The sequence below is a fragment of the Malania oleifera genome, chromosome 3 (genome assembly GCF_029873635.1).
Source record: "Malania oleifera isolate guangnan ecotype guangnan chromosome 3, ASM2987363v1, whole genome shotgun sequence".
In the NCBI taxonomy this organism is placed as follows: Eukaryota; Viridiplantae; Streptophyta; class Magnoliopsida; order Santalales; family Ximeniaceae; genus Malania; species Malania oleifera.
In genome coordinates, this window is record NC_080419.1 from 849,098 (window position 1) to 870,017 (window position 20,920).

Sequence of the window (20,920 nt, forward strand, 5' to 3'; positions counted from 1 at the left end):
TTAAGAATTACTGATTAGTTAATATGTGAAAATGAGAATATGTTATTTGCCTGAAATTATTATGATATGAATATCAAATAAAATTGTGTGGCATATGATTTATATTGAATTGTGATGATTTAATATTTGAAATATAAAAGGTAACGAAAAGTGATAAATATTAATGAGTATTTTTTGAAAAATACTGAAATGTGAAACATTGATATATTTTCGGGAAAATAATATGTTTAAAATACATGGTTGATATGTGACCAACTTGACTACCTTAAATGTACCTTCAATCACGTAGTAATCACATGGCAGACCAATTCTTGCATAGGCTCGTAGTAAAATCAAATGGTATAAATGAGAGACTTTAAAAAGTAATCTTTATTAAAATTTAAATAAACGGTAAGGGGGGAAAGCGAGATGACTAATGAGGAAAAAAATTTAACTAATTACTGAAGATTCAAAGGATACGGAAAGAGAGGGTCTGACCAGACGGGGGGAGAGGACCCCGCAGCGAGGAGTTCCCGCGGGGACAGAGCTCACCCATGACCCACCGTAGTTTTTGTTTTCCGAAATCACCCACAACATTAGCATTTTGAACAGAAGATCAGCGGCTCGGAAAAGCCCGAAGTATAGTGAAGTTGAGTTCGCTCCACGGCGTGCTCTGGCGCGTCCCGCGCTCCCACTGTATCGCCCCCTCAGAAGCTACAAACTGGAAATTGAGGTCTGGACCGGGGAGAACAAATCTTCGTCGGAGGGGCAGCAACTTCGTCCCCGATCTTGCTCCAAAAGGTGATTTTGAGTCACTTGATAGCCATTGTTACCGAATGTCATGGATCTTGAATTCCCCCCTTCTGGATTTTTTAGGGTTCTGAATCTTGTGAACTTATTTCTCTTCTGTCACGATTTGTGCCTTAAAAAAAAAAAGAAACGTTATTGAGTCCTTCAACTTATAATCCTGTTTTAAAACTTTTTTGTTGGTCGATTTGGGATTTGCGGTTTGCTTTTTTAGGATTCTGTTTTTAATTTGATGTTGTGAGATGCCGACTTTAACGTCGGTTTCGTTTGCTTTTTGCCTAGATGCCTGTTTTATGTCGCTCTTTGTCTAGAGGTCTAGTCTCTTTGATTATTACATGAATGTGAGTCGGGCTCTTTGTTTTCTTTTCCCTTTTGGTAAGAAAACAACTGAATAACATTAAACAATACGAACACAGCTAGGCGTACAACCCATGGAACATCTTCATGGAACAATTTTATCATCCCGGGGGAAGCGGGTACTGAATTCCAGAACCTACTGTGCTTTAGTACACACAGTTTCCAATGAAAACAGAAGGTGTAGAGTATAACCCCCCACATGTTTCTAATAATAATAATAATTATTATTATTAATAACAAATTGTCACTTGGATCAACCTTAAACCAAACAGAGTCTCATTGTTTTTACTTTCGGGAACAATTTTGAAAACAGATAACCAAGGGCGTTTTTTGAGTATCAAAATACATGATACAATAACTTATTTTCATTTTCCAAAACAGTAATATAGAAACTGGTTTTTGGATTCTTAGCCAAATGGGCCCAATATATCCCTAACCACAAATGCAACTCAATTTGCTTCTCTAAAAACACGTGAACTTTTTTAATTGACTCAACATTACCAAAAAAGTCTTCTAATACCCCTAACCAACGTCCTTGATTTTGCAGTTCCCAAGGCACTCAAACACTTGATTGATAACTAATAATGTATCTCCTTCAACATGAACGGACTAGGCCTTGTTCCTTGGCTACAAGAAAAGCTTGTTGCAAAGCTCTGCACTCTGTAACAGGAATAGAAGCCTTCCCAATGGTGTTCGACCCACAACCAATATGTAGACATGCACTGCATATAAAACTGCAAGTAGCTGAATCAGCTTGTGATCAAACAGACCTCTGTAATTGATTTAAACAGAAAAGATTACGAGGAGAATTCCATCATATATAACAAATCTATCTGGATTTCGCGTTACTACCTGAATCATTAACAAAATCAAAGCTGTCTGAATCATTAATAAAATAGGCCAGCATTCTAGATGAATTATTAAGAATTAGATAGAGTTGGATCAGCACTCCTGAAAATAATGTTATTACATTGATTCCTTGTGTACCACAACAAAATTGCAATTTTCTCAATCGGGCTAACACAAAAGATCCCACCTTTTTCAATAGATACTCACCCAGTCCTCCCATTTTCCAACCATTGGTAACAATGCTAGTCGAATTTTTTAACAATCAGTTTTCATGTTTCTTTTATTCAATGCTTTTTCCTTATATGTTTCTTATTTTTAATTTTGTTTCCTCCTAGTATGCATTTTACTTTACTGCACTGCATTTTATTCCTTGCTGTGTTTAGAGTTGTTAAATTAAATTTGTATTTTTCTTTTGGCTAGGTCATGGCCGCAAAAAAAATCATTGCTATCTGTCAGTCCGGTGGTGAGTTTGAGACTAATAAAGATGGATCCTTGTCCTATAATGGGGGAGAGGCCTATGCAATAGACATTGATCAGCAAACTCAGTTAAGTGATTTCAAGCAAGAGGTTGCAGAAATGTTCAATTGCAATGCCAATACCATGTCCATCAAATACTTTCTCCCAGGAAATGAGAAGACCCTCATCACAATTTCTAAAGATAAAGACCTAAAGCGCATGGTAAATTTCCTTGGTGATTCGGTCACTGTCAACATTTTCATCATGACTGAGGAAGTTGTTGCTCGTAATGTATCAAATATGCCTGCTAGTAGGTAATTATTGCTGGGTCCAGCACATTTCTCCATCTCTGTCACCCCTTGTTTCTATGCACGCGTGTGAGTTCATTAGTCTTGTATACACTTTTGGTCTGGTACGCAATGCATAAATTTGGCGAGTAAGAACCTGGCATGAAGGGTTGTGCCTTTCATATTGCTAGATCAGAATTTCCTTGATTTTCGTGTTAAACAATATCTTTTCATACAGTGTGATTCTGGACTGCAGTGAAACAGTCAAACTTCGTACTGGAGGGTGTGTTAAGTGTACTTTGCTTAATTCTTATTATGCTTCATTGTGCAGGTCAAGCAGGACAACAGCCTCTGAAGCAGTGGTTCCCCCTGTTGCCCTTGTTGATGCTGTGGCTGACAATACCCATGCCAATGATGATCCAATTGACATGGACATAAATGATGAAACCCCTCTTGCCAGTATTCCGACTGGTTCCATTGAGGGCAGACATCACAAAGCTGCAGAACAGTGGGAAAACACCATCACTGGTGTGGACCAAAGATTCAACAGTTTTACTGAATTCCGAGAAGCTTTGCACAAATACTCAATCGCGCATGGGTTTGCTTACAGATATAAGAAGAATGACAGTCATCGTGTAACTGTCAAATGTAAGACCCAAGGTTGTCCATGGAGGATATATGCATCAAGGTTATCTACCACCCAGTTGATTTGTATAAAAAAGATGAACACAACACATACATGTGAAGGAGCTGTTGTGAAGGCTGGGTATAGGGCAACAAGGGGCTGGGTAGGAAGTATTATAAAGGAGAAGTTGAAACTTTCCCCAAACTACAAGCCAAAGGATATTGCCAATGACATTAAGCGAGAGTATGGAATTCAATTAAATTACTCTCAGGCATGGCGTGCAAAAGAGATTGCAAGGGAGCAACTCCAGGGTTCTTATAAAGAGGCTTATAGTCAGTTACCATATTTGTGTGAGAAGATAAGAGAGACTAATCCAGGTAGCTTTGCTACCTTTGCCACAAAGGATGACTCTAGCTTCCATCGTTTATTTGTCTCATTCCATGCCTCGATATCTGGTTTTCAACAAGGTTGCCGTCCTCTCCTTTTCCTCAATAGCACTCCTTTAAACTCAAAATATCAAGGGGTTTTGTTGGCTGCAACAGCTGCAGATGGAGATGATGGGGTCTTCCCAGTAGCCTTTGCTGTAGTTGATGCTGAATCTGATGAGAACTGGCACTGGTTCCTAATGGAATTGAAATCTGCAGTTTCAGCCTCTCGGCCAATTACATTTGTTGCGGATTTTCAGAATGGTTTAAAAGAGTCATTAGCTGAGATATTTGGCAATGGATTCCATGGTTTTTGTCTACGGTTTCTGGCTGAGAAGCTCAATAAAGACTTGAAGGGGCAGTTTTCTCATGAAGCAAGACGTCTCATGGTTCAAGATTTCTATGCTGCTGCTCAGGCACATGGACTTGAGGCCTTCCAGCAGTGCACTGAGAGCATAAAAAGTATTTCCCTTGAAGCTTTCAATTGGGTCATACAAAGTGAGCCAGATCACTGGGCCAATGCTTTCTTTCGAGGGGCGCGGTATAACCATATGACATCAAACTTTGGACAAATGTTCTACAGCTGGGTATCAGAGGCAAATGAGTTGCCAATTACACAGATGGTTGATGTATTGCGAGGTAAGATGATGGAGTTGATCTATACACGCAGGGTGGATTCCAGTCAATGGGTAACAAGGCTAACACCATCGAAAGAGGAGAAGCTACAAAAGGAAACTTCAACAGCACAATCGCTTCAAGTGTTACTCTCTCATGGCAACACGTTTGAAGTTCGTGGTGAAACTGTTGATGTTGTTGATATTGATCACTGGGACTGCAGCTGCAGAGGATGGCAGCTCACTGGCTTGCCTTGTTGCCATGCTATTGCTGTTTTTGAATGCATTGGTCGGAGCCCATATGATTATTGCTCCAGATACTTTACAGTTGAGAGTTACCGGTTAATATATGCAGAGTCAATTCACCCTGTTCCAAATGTAGACAGACCAGTGCAGAGTGAGTCAATTCATTTGGGAGTTACTGTAACCCCTCCACCTACTAAACGCCCTCCTGGCCGCCCAAAAACGAAGCAGGCTGAATCAATAGATATCATCAAACGACAACTCCAATGTAGCAAGTGTAAGGGCCTTGGCCACAATAAAAAGACATGCAAAGGTTCTTAGTATGCATGTTAGGGCATTTAAAGTAGGCATCCATTCTGTCGCCTTTGAGCTTTTCTCTACTGATCTCCAGCTATGTAACTTCTAGAAATTTTTTTTCCACCCAGCATAACTTCTAGAATTTTGGTTAACAGTTTAGGCTTCTGCATTGGAACCTGAAGATATTTTAGGCTCTATAATTTATATGTAAAGAAATCCTTGTAATTGAGGAGTAACTGCATGATAATACACAACTAGCTCCGTCTGGTCTTGTAATTATATTCTACCATGGCCTCTGAAAGTTTCATTCTGTCTCTCTCTCACGCGCATGATGGAAAGAGAATGCGAGTATCCAAGTGTATCTATACATGAATTGTCCTTGGACATTTGAATCCTGCATGTACGCCTCCAATTGGTGCATGTTTAATACGCATTACCATCATTGTTAGAGGTAGTGCTGCAACTTTGATGGATTGGATAAAAGCCAACATGCTTAATCCAACACGGCAACACCTATTGGAAGTTCAAACTAAAGTCTGCCCAACTCAATCCAACCCTAGTCAAAGGTTTCCAACCGAAGCTTAACCCATGCTCATTTTCTTAAAGTCGGGTTTTGTTGGGCTGAGGTGGGTTGGGTTTGGGTTGACAATTGAGAACATGCTCTTTGTTAATGCCCTCCTTTCTACTTTATATTTTCTCTGTATTTATTTTTGGAAACATCCCCTAATTTTATCTAAAATGATTTAAACAAATTCTTTCACACTAAAGGTAAAAATGTACACGAGAAATGTCTCAGCTGACTAATCCCGCTGTTTTCACTAATTATACTTCGCTTCAATTCTTGAAACAAGGAGTTAACTTCTGAATCTCTGAAAATTTCTCCAAACATGGATTCTTGACATTGATATTTTGTGTAAACTAATGATATTTATTTGAATAGAAAGAACTTTGAATGCATGAGAAATAGCATGCTTGCATATATGTGGTCTGCGTTTTGACAATCTCATTGTTGGATTAAATGTGCCAGCCGTCTCCTTCATGCTTGCAAAAAGAATCGAGTCGACCAGATACTATCAGTCATTTCATTTAACAACTTTCATTTTATTGTTGAAAAAAATAGTTAAAACTCTAGTTCGGAGCAGCATTTAGATGAGATGGGTTTTAATCTTTGATCATTTTCGTATATAGTATGGATGATAAGAATATGATAACAAGAGTGAGCAGTGGGATTGTCAAAATGTGGACTCTCTCTCATGTCTCAGGTAGTTTTGCGCTTTATCCCTATGAAGTTCTATTTCCATTGTGTTAATTTGCTTTAGTATGTATAGACCCTTGAAAACATCAAAACAATTAAGAGATGATGAGTCAATTTTGGTTTCTGATTGTTGTGGGTCTTTTTGAAGACATCCAAGTGTCTTTTTGATGGTCTATTTTGATTCCTTATGGTTTCACTTTCAACGTCTGGCTACCGAGAAGTCAGGTATGTTTAATTTGATGAGCTTCATGATTATGCTTGTTTCTTTTCTGCCATTTTTGTTGACACTTTTGTTTGTGGTAATTTATTTCCAGGAAGTAATATTGGTTACAGGCATTAATAATAATTTTTTGGTGCCTATCTATTGTGTGATGTATGGTTTTAAATGGCTGTTGAATTTTTTTACCTGCCTTCTCAGTTTCTGTTGTGCCCTTGAACCTATTTTTTTGGACCAATATTTTCTAGTATGAATATGTAGTTGATGATTGTATAGCTGTAGTTTGTTAAATGTACAATTGATAATTGTACATGAATAATGCTTATATGTCATTTTAAACTAAAATTACGTCAATATTTGTCATCTAAATGGAAAAACATGCCTAAATATACTTATTATTTTAATTGATTAATATATCCTTGCCATGTTGTATCCTCAGTTTTTCAAACTATATTGCTGTTTTGGTATTGTGTCATATCTGTGTCCATGTCAGTATTGGTGTGTCCTAGTGGTAGAGAGAATGTGATTGCAAATTACCAGTTAATAATTATGTGTTTGTGTATTTCGTCTTCCTGATGTTGCATTTTCTACTCTCTTAAGATACAGAGAGTCCATGATCTACTTGAGGACACTGTGATATTGGGCCTAGTAAAAAAAAAAGGTGAGTAGTCTGAAGCAGGGGTGAATCATGACTAAGTTTAGCCTGGTTGAGACACTTACGGTCCTTGGGGTGCCCGAGTAGTCTGTAGCAGGGGTGAATCATGACTAAGTTTTTAGCCTGGTTAAGACTCTTACGATCCTTGGGGTGCCTCAGCTGGGAATAAGGCATACTCTTCAGTATGATATCACAACTTGACCACATGTATATATCTTATGTAACACATTGTTATAGTTATTGGTGCTCACTTGTTGACACTTACGGTCCTTGGGGTGCCCGAGTAGTCTGTAGCAGGGGTGAATCATGACTATGTTTTTAGCCTGGTTAAGACTCTTACGATCCTTGGGGTGCCTCAGCTGGGAATAAGGCATACTCTTCAGTATGATATCACAACTTGACCACATGTATATATCTTATGTAACACATTGTTATAGTTATTGGTGCTCACTTGTTACTCGGGGTGGAAACACTCCTTTTGAATAGGCTATCTTGTGAGGATTGGATATCGGGGCCGCATAATTTAACATCACTATTAGTTAGGGTGTACTGTTATTCTTAATATCCTGTTGAATTACGACTAAAGTGAATGCTTTAGAAAAGTAAATACTAGCAGGTTATATCATTTAGTTGGGATCTGTTTCGTGGTATGGGTTTCCTGTGTGAGGAGTGGTTTATGGTAATATTAAGTATTTTTCTTCTTGCATTCAGAACATTGGTCATTTGAGCAAGAAACATGCATCTAGATTGTGGAGTTACTTTCTTATGTGCTTCAAAATTAAGTAAGAACAATGTCATTTGAGCAGGTAATGCATCATAACATGCCTGTCAAAGACCGAATGGGTTTCCATATGCCGAAATGAATGATACACATATTTATGACCAAGAGATTATGATTCTCATTTCAAGCGTGCACATTAGGCTACAGTATCTATGATTCTTTAAGCACCGTCATGGTCCTAATATTCATCTTATATATTGAGGGATGTGGTTGCAAAAAAATATATTTCCACGTCTCATTTTGCTCACATGTATCTCTTCCTGGTTATTGTTGAAGTTAGAGTTAGGGGTGCTGTTTGAACTGAATAATGGTGTTTCTTGATTGTAACAGAATGGGTATCAAACATTGGATCCAGTGCTATGCTTCTAACAAGTCTATCAATAAAGGAGACTTGGAAGCGTCTGATGATTCATGCCTTCTTATGCATATTCAACCCCTTAATTGGTTTTTATCTCTGATCTTCAAATACATTCAATGGCCTGAGAAACCCGATGCAATGGAAACTACTGACCAGGTTACATTTCTCTCTTGTTTTGAACTTGTAGATTGTTTTTTGAATGCGTGATTGCATCACAAAGGATTATATAGAATCTGCCTGGTTTATGCTATTGTATTTTTTGTCTTGCTTTCTTTTCTTTTGGCAGTATCCTTTGTCATGATATTGTCCCAGTGATTGCTGGATGATGCTTATATGCGATTTGTAGTGTTTCATGGCTTGTGCAGTTGCTTTAACCTTTTGACCTTAATTTGTAATAGGACCTAAGTTCATATTATGTTAAGGTAGGGAGATCAACCACCAAGGATTTATATATCTAAGAAGATTACGGGAAACATTTAGGGGAAAATAAGAGGGGTTTGCATATGATTTTTATTGATTCAGATATGGCTTTGATAGGGTATGATGGAAGTTTTGTAGTAGGTTCTAAATGATAGGCTGTTGGTATTGTTAGTGGTTATTTAGTCATTTAGCACTATTATTATGCATTAGAGTGTAAGGATATTATGGTAATTGGTATTGTACTTGACATATATTATAAATAGAGGGAGAGACCTATCATTGATGTTAGGTTGTCCATTTTACTCAATTATTTAATATGGTATCAGAGGAAGATCCGACATAAACCCTAATTGCATGACCGCCGCTAAATCAAACCCTAAACATCATAATACCCACGCAACCTGCTACAGTAGAAGGGTCATCAGCATCACTAAAGTTCAGGAGCAGCTTCAGCAGTTGCCGGTAAAAAACTGCAGTCGGTGGAAAAATCCTGAATGCTGCTGTCCCTCTTCAACACCTAAAAAAAACCTCATATTTTGCAAAACTAATCACATAGCAAGCCACAGAACTTGCTGATCTGCCAGCCCTCAAAGTTTCATAGCCATAGGATCCTGAAATCCTCGATGCGCTCCCACGTGCCGGCGGAAAGCCGGCAAGGCCGATCCCACACGTCAGTGCATGAGGCATTTTTGAGCGATCATTTTGCTCCGATTTCCATCCAAATGTCTTGAATCCTACCTCACACCATGATACCAAGTTGTTTGTCATCTTTTTTGTCCAAAGGTATCACCTTTTAAGTTGTTCATGTGCAGCATTCTGGGAATGATTGCATGCTAGTTCCAGAAGCTGTTGGTCAATAATTATAGAGTTCATTGAGGCCTGAAACAGTGATATCGCTGTGTTCTTGATTCATTTTTTTTTATCTTCCCTGTTCATTGTGTGCTTGTGGTTTGCCCCGGTTGTCAAAAATTGTGTGTTGGGATGGTGTCCATGAATTCCAGGAGCATGTTGTTCGCTGTGTATTTCAGGTGTTCTACTGTATAGAGGCTGTTTGGTACTATTATAGCTGCATGTTGGTTTATTGGGGATGTGTTTAAGTCTCTTGGGGCAGGGGCAGCATTTATACGTTGATTTTGTAGGGTTGTGGCAGTGCTATTTCCAGCTGTTTAAGTCTCTTGGAGCAGTGGCAGCATTTATACATTGTTTATGGTTGAATCAACGGTTGACTCGTTTGTGTTTGGTTTAGTTGGTCTAAAAATGCACTTGTGGTTGTTCCGGTTGGTCCAGAAGTTCACTTTTGAAATCCCAAGAGCATTTTGTTCGCTGTGTATTTCTGATTTGCTACTATATCGAGGTTGTGTGTGTGTTGGGATGGCATCTTCAAATCCCAAAAGTGTTTTTGTGTTTCCATCGTCATGCATTTGTTCATTTGTTCAGGTGAATAGCGTACTATAATTATCTCGGAGGAAGAGTATTCAAGGTTCCTACAATATCAAACATCCCAGCAAGCATCTCATCACATTGCATCTTTTGCTCAGAAGGGCAATCCTATAGTTTGTATGTCTTGATATCTTTCCCACTAGTCCTTGAATTATTGACTCTGCTGCTAGACCATGTGATAGGTGTAACCAACTTCTTTTTTTGCCGTCCAATATCCTAAAAATGTACCTAAAGTTACCCTTGCTAATGGATGCACAACTATAGTTAAAGGGAGAGGAACAGTAAATCCTAGTCTCCCCATCTCTCTTTCTTCAATTTAATACATTCCTAAATCCATTTTCAATCTTATGTCAGTAAGCTTTCAAAGGCACTAAATTGCTCTATAACCTTCCCTGATTCCGTGATTATTTAGGATCTGAAGACGAGGAAGACAGTGTTGGTATTGGACCCGAGGCTTGTGGACTCTACTACTTTTGAGTTACTCTCTTCTCCCATTGCTTGCAGAGCCGCTGCTACACCGCTTCAAATTCATTGTCGCTTTGGCCATCTGGCCTTAGACAAATTAAAACAGCTAGTTCCTACCTTGAGTTCAGTGTCTAGTCTTGAGTGCTAGTCTTGTTAGTTGGCAAAACATCATCATCTTCTCTTTGCTTCCTGAGTCAACAAATGGGCAGATAGTCCTTTCATCCTCGTCCATTTTGATGTTTTGGGTTTGAGTCATGTCATGTCGAAATTGGGGTTTTAGTACTTTGTTACATTTTTCGATGACTACTCTAGGATGACTTGGTTGTATTTAATGAAATATCGTTCTGAGTTGTTTAATATCTTTTATGTTTTTTGTTTTCAAATAAAGACTCAGTTTGGTATGCCTATCAAGATGCTTCGTAGTGATAATGCTAAGGAGTACTTCAATACCCAATTTAGTACCTATATGACTAATTTTGGTGTGATTCATCAGTTTTCTTGTTCTCACACTCCACAAAAAAATGGTTTTGCAGAATGGAAAACAAACATATTCTTGAAGTCGCTCGTACCCTATTGTATCAAATGAATGTCCCCAAAGTTTTTTGGAGTGATGTCGTGTTCACTGCTTGCTCTCTTATTAATAAAATGCCATCCTCTGTCCTTGGTGATAAAATTCCATATTTAGTTATCTTCTATAAGGCTCCTATGTTCTCCCTTCCTCCTCGTATATTTGGTTGTGTCTTTTGTCCATTAGTTAACTCTAGAAAAAGATAAGTTGGATCCTCGCGCTATCAAATGCATTTTTCTATACTCAAAAAGGATATTGATTTTATAGCCCTACTTTACATAGATTCTTTGTCTTTGCTGATGTCACCTTTTTTGAGTCTATACCATAGTACTCTGATTCCTTGAGTTTTGTTGACCTTAATGAGCCTCTTCCTCTACATGTCTTTTAGATCCTAACCTAATATTACTGCCCAATCTTCCAACATCTTCATCCAATTTGAGTCCTTCTCACTGCTTGGATCATCCCAATTTGCAGGTATACACATGGTGACTCAAGGGAGGAGAGCCTCCTTTTAGCTTCCACTTCTACACCTTTAGTTCCCTTATCAGATCATCCTATTTCCCAAGATGTTGATCTGCGCATTGCTGTTCAAGAAGGTAAACGTAGTTGTACCCAACATCCAATCTCTAATTTTGTTTATTATGATTTCTTGTCATTCTCATATTACTGTTTTGTTAGTACTTTGTCTTCTTTTGCTCGACCAAAATCTATTTCTGAAGCCCTATCCCATTCTGGGTGGAGGTATGCAATGATAGAAAAGATGTGTGCTCTATAGGGTAATGATACTTAGCACTTAGTAAGTCTTCCTCTTGATAATTCTATGGTTGGTTGTTGGGTGTACATTGCGAAGGTTAATCTAGATGGTTCCTTGGCTCAATTGAAGGCCCACCTTGTTACTAAGGAATATACTCAGTTGTATGGCCTGGACTATTTAGACACATTCTCCCCCGTAGCTAAACTCATCGTAGTATGTTTGTTCATCTCCTTAGCCATCACTTATCATTGGCCTCTACACTAGTTAGACGTGAACAATACTTTACTACATGGTGATCTTCAAGAGAAGGTCTATATGGAGCAACCACTTGGGTTTGTTACTCAGGGGGAGTCAGGCTTAGTGTGTTGGCTCAAGAAATCACTATATGGATTAAAACAGTCTTCAAGGACATGGTTTGGTCGCTTTAGTATTCTAGTACTTGAGTTTGACCTTCAATGGTGTGCAGTAGTTCATTTTGTATTTTATCGCCTTACTCCATCTAGAAGGATTCTACTTCTAGTGTATGTGGATGATATTGTGATTATTGGTGATGATGATCAAGGTATCCAACCTAAAGCATTTCTTGCAGACTAAGTTTCAGACAAAGGATTTGGGACCATTGAAGTACTTCTTGAGTACAGAAGTATCGAGATCTTGTACAGGAACTGTCTTGTCTTAGAGGAAGTATGTTCTTGATTTTTTAGATGAGACGAAGCTGTTGGAATCCAAACATGTTGATACACCCATGGATCCCAATAGTAAGTTACTGCTAGATATGGGTGATTTGTTGCCTAACTCAGGATTGTACCAGAGAATTGTTGGAAATTTGAATTATCTTATACTCACATGACCAGATATATCCTTTGCAACAAGTGTTGTGAGTTAGTTTTTCGATTCCTCAAGAACAAGTCATTGGGATGTAGTAATTTGCATTTTGAGATATCTCCAAGGTGCACCTAGGAGTGGTCTTTTATACAATGATTGGGACCACATTCATATTTAGGGATATACAGATGCAAATTGGGTCGGGTCACCTTCCGACCGAAGATCCACAATCGGATACCATGTTTTTGTTGGTGGTAATATTGTATCTTGGAAAAGTAAGAAATAAGCTGTGGTGGTTAGGTCATGCTGAGTCGGAGTATAAGGCTATGACATGTGAATTTGTTTGGTTGAAGAACATGTTGAAAGAACTAGATTTTTCACATTCTCAACCTATGGAATTAATGTGTGATAATTGAGCTGCTATTCATATTGCCTCCAACCTGGTCTTTCATGAGCAGACAAAGCAAATTGAAGTTGATTGTCACTTTATTCAAAAGGAACTTATATAGAAGCTCATTACAACCACTTATGTGAAGTAGGAGTTTCAACTTATTGATTTGTTCACTAAGGCCTTAGGAGGTACTTGTGTGAAATTCATTTGTAACAAGCTAGTAGCATATGATATATATGCTCCACCTTGAGGGGGAGTGTTAGTGGTTATTTAGTCATTTAGCATTATTATGACTATGTGTAAGTTATGTTATTAAGTGTTGAATTAGTAAGGGTATTATGGTCATCATTGTTTTAAAAGGCTTAATCGAAGCTCGCCTTGAGGCTCACCTCAAGGCAAAACATGTCTAAAACGCCTTGAGGCTCAATATAAAATTCCAAATCCCAAAAGGCTAACACATTACACACTGAGGATTACGCATTTGTACAATAGGCACCCCTTTTGTTCCTTTTTACTTGAGGCTTACGCATGTTGGGTGTGTGATTCTTAAGTATGATTTGGCTAGAAAATATTAACTCCATGTTTATAGAAAAGGAATGTTGTAATGAGTTGATTTCTAAAACACTTGACCTCAACCTTTTCTAAACAATTGAGTTTTATCTTAGATATTGAAAAATAATTTGAACTTTGTGATATTATAGCTATCTCTTGTCATGATTTACGTAATGAATGGCCAACAAGTAGTTTGCAAATTATATTTGATTTTTTTTAACATTATATTTGTGTTTTTCGTAAAATTTTTCTTTATTTTTGAAATATGTAAATTTTATTTACATATTTTTGTCTAAAAAAAAAATTTTAAAAGGCTTACATCCCAATGCCTTAAGGCTTATGCTTCGCTTCTTAATGGTTAGAGCACCTTGCTTTATGCCTTTGCCATTTAGAACATTGATGGTCATTCGTACTTGACATATAGTATAAATAGAGGGAGAGACCTATCATTGATGTTAGGTCTTCCATTTTACCCAATTATTTAACAGGTATTAAGTAGATAGAAGTTAAATAATGTATGATGGATGATCACAAATATTAGGACGATAATAGGGAAAAAAAAAAATGTAGTTTCTGATTGTGAAACAGGTTTATATGAAGGGATAGATTTTTCTTACTTATTTATATCCAAGATTAGGTTCTGTTGTGTGATGCAGGATGGGAAACAGGTAATTGGATGGATCATTTTGACCTTGGAGACTGATTTCAACGAATAGGATCAAGGGATTGTTGGGCTGTAAACCCAGATGTGTTTAGCTAATTAGTAGTTATTATATGTGTTTAATTTAATTTACAGTTAGGCTCATGCAGATGTGGGGTTTATTTGCCATTTCTTGTATTTTAGGGGTTCATTTGTAATTTTCTTATATTTTAAGCTTTCTTATAAGTTAGATGTGAAGGCAATGAAAATTTGAGTTCTTGATGAATTTGCATTTGGAATTTATGTGTATTCTTCCATCCTCCCCACAAGCACTGCTTTCTTCCTCCCTTCTCTCTTCTAGTTCTCTCCCTATTTCTCCCCTGACAACAACTCCAAGTGCTGTTCTGCATCATTTGGTATCAGTGCTTAATCACAGCTTCCATCCTTCCATTTTTAATCCCCCTTTTCCCCCTCTCAATCATTCTTCTTCTTCTGCTTCTTCCTCTATTTTCTGTGAAGTCCTGCCCCCTTTCCCTCTGTAGGAATCAAATTTCTGCAGAACCTTTGAACCAACTTGTCTTCTAAATCTTTCTTTCATCTTTTTTCTCCTTCCCTATCTCTTCTTGAGTCTATATTTGCACTGTTCATTGCCAGAAAATAACAAAAATTACAGCTGCTGCCCCTCAGTTTTGAGCACCGCTTTCCAAGAATCATTTAGCAATGCCACAAGCCATTGGAACAAACAGTTATGATCAGCTCCTCCCCCATATTTCATTGCCGTCCAGCAAGGCTTGCGGCCTCATGTGCCGATGAATCTCCACCCCTTGGCCTTTTGAATCTCCAATTTCTTGGACTTTTCACATTACCACCACCACCTGGAACCACCTCCTCTTGATCCACCATCCCATTGTCGAAGGAACCTTGCCAGTGGTGCCGTTGATGTGTGTGGGAAAATTCCCCCACTCTTCTGCTACTTTTAGAACATGTGAGAAATGAATTCCGGCCATGATAATTTGATTTTCTTCCTGATATTTTGAAGCTCTTTAAAATTGATTGATCGTGTTTGATGCATATGTTGGAGGGTCCCCTGGCACTGCGAGGCCAGCATTAAGAATCAGACTTTATGTTTAATTTATTGGTGATACTTTTGAATTAAGGTTAATTTCAAGGTTGGAAGTTCCATTCAAGAAAATTGCATGAAAAGATTGAGATTATTGGCAAGTTGTATTAAGGTAGTGTTTGGAAGCATGGTTTTCAGACCTTGAATTTGGATTTGGGTAGATTTGAATAAATTTCAATACAGTTTTATACATCATCTTAACCAAATCCAATGCAATTCCAAATCTAAGGTCTCTCCAAACATAGGGTAAGGGTCTTTGGTGATATTCACTTGTATTATATAAGCGGTATGTGACTTGTGTTTAGTTGCCTGCAAAAGTGGAGTTGTTATCTGTGACTCTGTATGTTACAAAGCAGTAGAATGTTTTGGAGAGTGGAGACTATTACTAATGTTTCAAATGGGCTAACAATTTAAGTTGTGGGAGGTCTGCACAATGTCCCAAACGACTTCCCTTTTGGAGACTGTAGAGAACTCTAAACAACTTTTGAGGTCCAACCAGCAATCAAGTGCTTCAGATGTTAGGGTTTTGAGCAGTGGGGTGCCCCAATGATAATTGTAGATAAAGAAGATGATGATGATGCCATTTAGGTGATTGAAGCTGTGATAATAGAAGTCCCAGGTGACTTGGATGAAGATGACAATGTAAGGGATTGTTTACCTCTTTGATCTATTATCACTTCCGACAAGGTTGAAGGAAATTATGAATGGAGATGAACCAAACATGTTTGGACTTCCAAAATTTGTCACAAGCAACTTTGTACTTTAGTTATTGATCCTAGTAATTGACAACTGTACAAATGTAATTTTTGAAGAGGTTGTGAGGAAGTTGAAGATAAAGGCAGAGTCATATCCTGATCCATATAAGATTGAGATTGCTTCAGTGAACAGTACCAACTTGAAAGTTCATGATCTTGCTTGCTTACCTTTGAGATTGGTTTCATCATTAGGGACCTGGTTGCTGAATGTATTATCTTTCTTCTCAAAGTTTGCTCCATTTCTTTTGTGAAATTCATGGCTGCTTATGGGTGAGTCTAGCATGGTGCTTTTGGTAATTCAGATACCTTCTCCATGGACAAAATGCTCTCTCAAGCCCTTCCTCTAACCAAAATTGAACCAGCCTTATGAAGCAAGGTGACTGCTTTCATAGTGACGGATTTCTTACTCATGTTTGGAGAGACCTTGGATTTGAATAAGATGATATATAATATTATATTAAAATTTATCCAAATTCATCCAAATCTCAATCCAAGATCCAAAATTCATGTTCACAAACACTACCTTAGTACTTGCTCTGACCTCTTAGTGTTGGAGTTCCTTTTTTGGAAATTAATATAGGATGGAAAGCAAGTAATTGTTTTGGATCATTCCGAAACCAATTTCAAAGAATAGGGTGAAGAAATTGTTGAGTCCCTACTCTGAACATGTTTTGGTAATTAGTATTTATTTAGTGTATTTAGTTTAATTTGTAGTTAGGCTTATGTAGATGTGGGGTTTATTCATAATTACATGTATATTTAGTTTTTTTTTTTTTTAATAAATTGAAGATTTTTATTTATTTAGTATAAACAATGTCATGTAAAATGGTGAATTTGAATTATGGGCATCCCCCTCGCTATCTCATTTACGTCTCTCTGTACTCGCTTGGCATCGACTTCAACTGCCGTTTGCATCACATTGTCCATCTTAGTAAACATAATTATATATTGAAGAGCACCTCGCAATAAAAATGATGATAAATATGCACTTCATTATTATTATTATTATTATTATTATTATTATTATGTCATTTAGCATACAAAAAATTAAGATGGTCCTGCTCTTTCACCTTTCTTTTTCATATTTTTCCTTTCAATTAATTTTTTAAAATTGATTTGGTATGCTAGAAGGAAATGATTTTGGAGCAAAATAAAATAAAAATTTTCTACAATAAAGAAGTAAAACTATGAAGTTTAATTTTATTTGATTTTATTTCATTATTGTGTAATAAATATTGAATTGGTTTTTTTCACAGGAAAAGAGGCGTGGGGATGCATGGATTCAAATTAATAATGGTGAAATGAAATTTAATATTTGAAAGTTTTAAAAATTATAAGTTACTTTATAGTTGGTGATGGCCCAGAATGTAAATGGGTACATACATTAAAGCAAGGAGCCTGGAGTATTCAAAATACGTTTGGGCAAGGTGTTGGAAATGGGATATGGCTCGTCGGTTGTGGTGTTAGATTAGACAGCACACGTGTAGTGCTGGCAATGTTGGGGTTGACATGGGTTGAAGAAGAGACGGTGCCACGGCAGATTAAGGAATGTTATGAATCGACCAGTGGCACTTATCTGTCGCCTTCACATCCTCCCACCCTATATCTTGGACTGCCACGTCGCATCACACGCGTCCGCCAAGCCTTACCCATCGGCCATCTTCCGTTTGTCCGACAATAACTATATCTATATATGCATGTTGTTTTTTTATTCGGTTGCTGGCTTAAGTTTCTTGGTCCTGGTCGGTGCTTCAGCTTCATTGATCCATACGATCCTTTTTCCGTTGGTCGTTGCTACCTTATATTTGCTGTAAATTACAGATCGCCTACTATATATTACAAGCACATAATCAATTTTAATTTGATTCATGGCTATTACCGTCGCTAGTATTACTTCTGGGTCATCTGCTGGCAGCAGGTCTTTTGTGGTGGTGGCAGTGCTGTTACTGCTACTGCTGCTTACCGTCGGTTGCAGCAGCTCCAGCATCGTTGAAGATAATGAAGTAGCTAAAGGAGCTGATGATCAGCAACAAGCTGGTGGACATGATCGTGATAAAGAGGCAGCGCCGGAAACATCATCCAATTCCTTGGATAAGGATGCCATGCCTTCGTCAGAGTCCTGGACCGGGTGGGCTAAGGAGAAACTTTCTCAAGGCCTGGGATTCAAACACGAGCAAGCTGCTGCTCCTGATGTAGGACGCGGTGAAAAGGCAACGACAGTAGCGAGGGAAAAGGCGAGTGAGGTGAAGAGGGCTGCAACGGAGAAGGCAGAAGAGGGAAAGGAGAGAGCAATGGAGAAAGCAGAGGAGGCCAAGGAGAAGGCAAGCCACAAGGCAGAGGAAGCGAAGGAGGCAGCGGCGGAAATGTAAAAGGGTGCGGTGGAGGAAGCCAAAAGAAAGGAAAGGGAGGCAGAAGAGCTGATACAGCAGGGGAAGAACAAAGCCAAGGAGGGTTTTGACGCAGGCAAAACCGAAGTTGAGGAAACTGTGGCTTCCGCCTATGAGGCGGCAAAGCAGAGATCAAAGGACACAGTGGCAGGTGGTGCTCGCAAGGATGACGACGAGCTTTAATCCATATTAATTCTGTCGCGCATCCTCTTGTGATATCGTCATGCTTGTTTGCTATGTTTGTTCTTTTGATGTAGACGGCATTAGGGAATAGGGATGGTCTTTATTTATGCATGTGTCATGTGTGTGTTCTATTATTATATAGTGTATGGTTGGTGCATGCTGCGTTACATATGGAACGGACGTTGTAATTGAATTAAGCCTTTGAAAGGAAACAGTGTTCTAAATGCTGTGCGTCACCGGCTACAGATCTCCAAGGCTAAAAGGAATCACTTTTGCTTTGATCTACTCTAATCAAAGCCTGTGTGGCATGGCATGAGGACAGATTCGAATATCTAATTTAATGGGGTGCTAGTCTTACGAGTTGAGGTTGTCGTTAAAGAATTCACGCTCCAATGGCAAGAGTGAAATTCATATTTCACTAGCCGGGAAATAAATTTTTATTCTCACATTAGAATGTTTGAATCAAAATATATATCACTTATCGCTCACCATTAAATAGTCGGTCGGAATATTTCCCCCCAACTATTTATCGAGGGGAATGATTTTCAGTTGAGCCACAACCTTCGGATGAGTGTTTTTTCATTTTTAAATAGATCATGCTTGGCGCTTATTAATTTTTATTCTTTGAGAATATTAGTAGTTCGTTTCTGAGCGTTCTTTACTTGATATCTAATAGGATGTCAGAAAGAGTAGACCTTCATGCTGGTGTTTTCTCTAATAATGTCTCCGAAAAGTTCTCATTTGTATATGAGTAATCACTGCAGTTTAATGATCATATATTTTAAGTTCCAAGAGACGAAATAATTCTTTCTATATTCTAATATTCAAATCCACGTTGACCAAATTTCCTTTTAATGCGTGCAATGTGCTTCTTTGTGCAAACTTCGGTGTCTTAAAATTTGGCTTCTCGTTATTTAAATTTCTTGATTTGGAGAAAATATGCTTATAAAACGTGTTCACTCTCAGTTATTTGTATAGGTTAAATGTTGGAAATTATGTTCCTTTGTTCTATGATTATTGATTCTGGAAACAACAAGTCTAGCATGATTAGATTTCGAAATGAAAAATAAATGAACTTGGTTAGAGTTTTATGCTAAAGCTAATAGAATTGTTGTTGTAGTAATGTTGGTGTTTGCAGAACATTAAATGAAGTTATCAATACGATTGTGGAATACAAATAAAGTAGGTGAGAAGTTGTTTTATTCATTTTTCAAGTATGAAATTACAGTATTTTAGAATCTCTTTATGAAGGGAGCGGTCTGTATTTTCTTCTTGAAAAATTCAATAACAATTTGATTTTAAATAAATAGAGAATTTCTTTTTAAAACTTTGATTAGATGACATCAAACTCTTAACTTTGAAGTACACTAAATTTAGCTTATAAAAAATGTATCTTCAAATTACATGGAGTCTTTTAAGAGCATTATAATAACTTGATTTACAAAACTTATTTAAATGTTGTTGGATTTAAAATATCTTAAAATGTGGGGATTACAAATTAAAAATTTGTGATTTACGATAATTGGTCTAGCATAAAAATTATGGGCATTGTTAATTTCAATTATATGTTTGCATTAGATGTTATTATAATATTCTGTCATTTTTTTTTACTGCATAAAAAAATAAATAAAATATTTTCCATTTTTCTTAGTTATCACCTAAATTTAGTATCTTTAATTGCGGGTTATTTTATTAAGTGTGCATTTTTTGGTATTCCTATTTATATGATATATGATGGTGCATAAATCTGAATATAAATATATATGTTTTGTAATTATTATTATTATTAATATTTTTTTAAAGCAAGATATGTGTACAATCCTAATCACTAGATCAATATTTAAAATATATAATATCCAAAACGAGTATCTCTAATTTATGTAATAAACAATGCACTATATGGCACAAACAATCCTGCTAGTAACACAAATCTTTAAAATATAAAATATCCAAAACCACTAATTATATTATCTCTAATTTAAATAATGAATGATTAGCACTTGTGCATCGTAACAAATGAGCAATAGCAATACCCAACTATTGAGGAGCGGGGGAGGTTTGTCTTCACGCAAGGAAGAAGGAAAGGAAATGGTTGCCCATTAACTATTGAAAAGTCAATTTACTTACCCCCACAATTAGAGAGATACATATTGGTTGATGGGACGTTATGTCAGTATTTTAATAGTCGATAGGTAGAGGATGAGACAAATATGTG

At 37.4% G+C, this 20,920-nt stretch overlaps 2 protein-coding genes across 3 annotated transcripts; both read left to right on the plus strand.

Annotated features, from left to right (window-relative positions):
* Positions 1 to 469: 469 nt before the first annotated feature.
* Positions 470 to 5,223, plus strand: LOC131151661 (uncharacterized). Of its 2 annotated transcripts, XM_058102976.1 has the most exons (3): positions 470 to 780; positions 2,413 to 2,762; positions 3,067 to 5,223. In XM_058102976.1, exons 2-3 carry the CDS (start codon positions 2,416 to 2,418, stop codon positions 4,961 to 4,963), a joined length of 2,244 nt encoding a protein of 747 aa, XP_057958959.1. In that variant the 5' UTR covers positions 470 to 780; positions 2,413 to 2,415; the 3' UTR covers positions 4,964 to 5,223. The 2 variants fall into 2 exon arrangements, with proteins under 2 accessions (XP_057958959.1, XP_057958960.1); XM_058102977.1 differs by lacking the exon at positions 470 to 780 and having other exon boundaries at positions 2,558 to 2,670.
* A 923-nt stretch (positions 5,224 to 6,146) lies between these two features.
* LOC131151662 (late embryogenesis abundant protein D-29) lies at positions 6,147 to 18,929 on the plus strand. Its single transcript, XM_058102978.1, has 3 exons — positions 6,147 to 6,201; positions 8,178 to 8,361; positions 17,392 to 18,929. Exon 3 carries the CDS (start codon positions 18,004 to 18,006, stop codon positions 18,502 to 18,504), a length of 501 nt encoding a protein of 166 aa, XP_057958961.1. The 5' UTR covers positions 6,147 to 6,201; positions 8,178 to 8,361; positions 17,392 to 18,003; the 3' UTR covers positions 18,505 to 18,929.
* Positions 18,930 to 20,920: the final 1,991 nt, after the last annotated feature.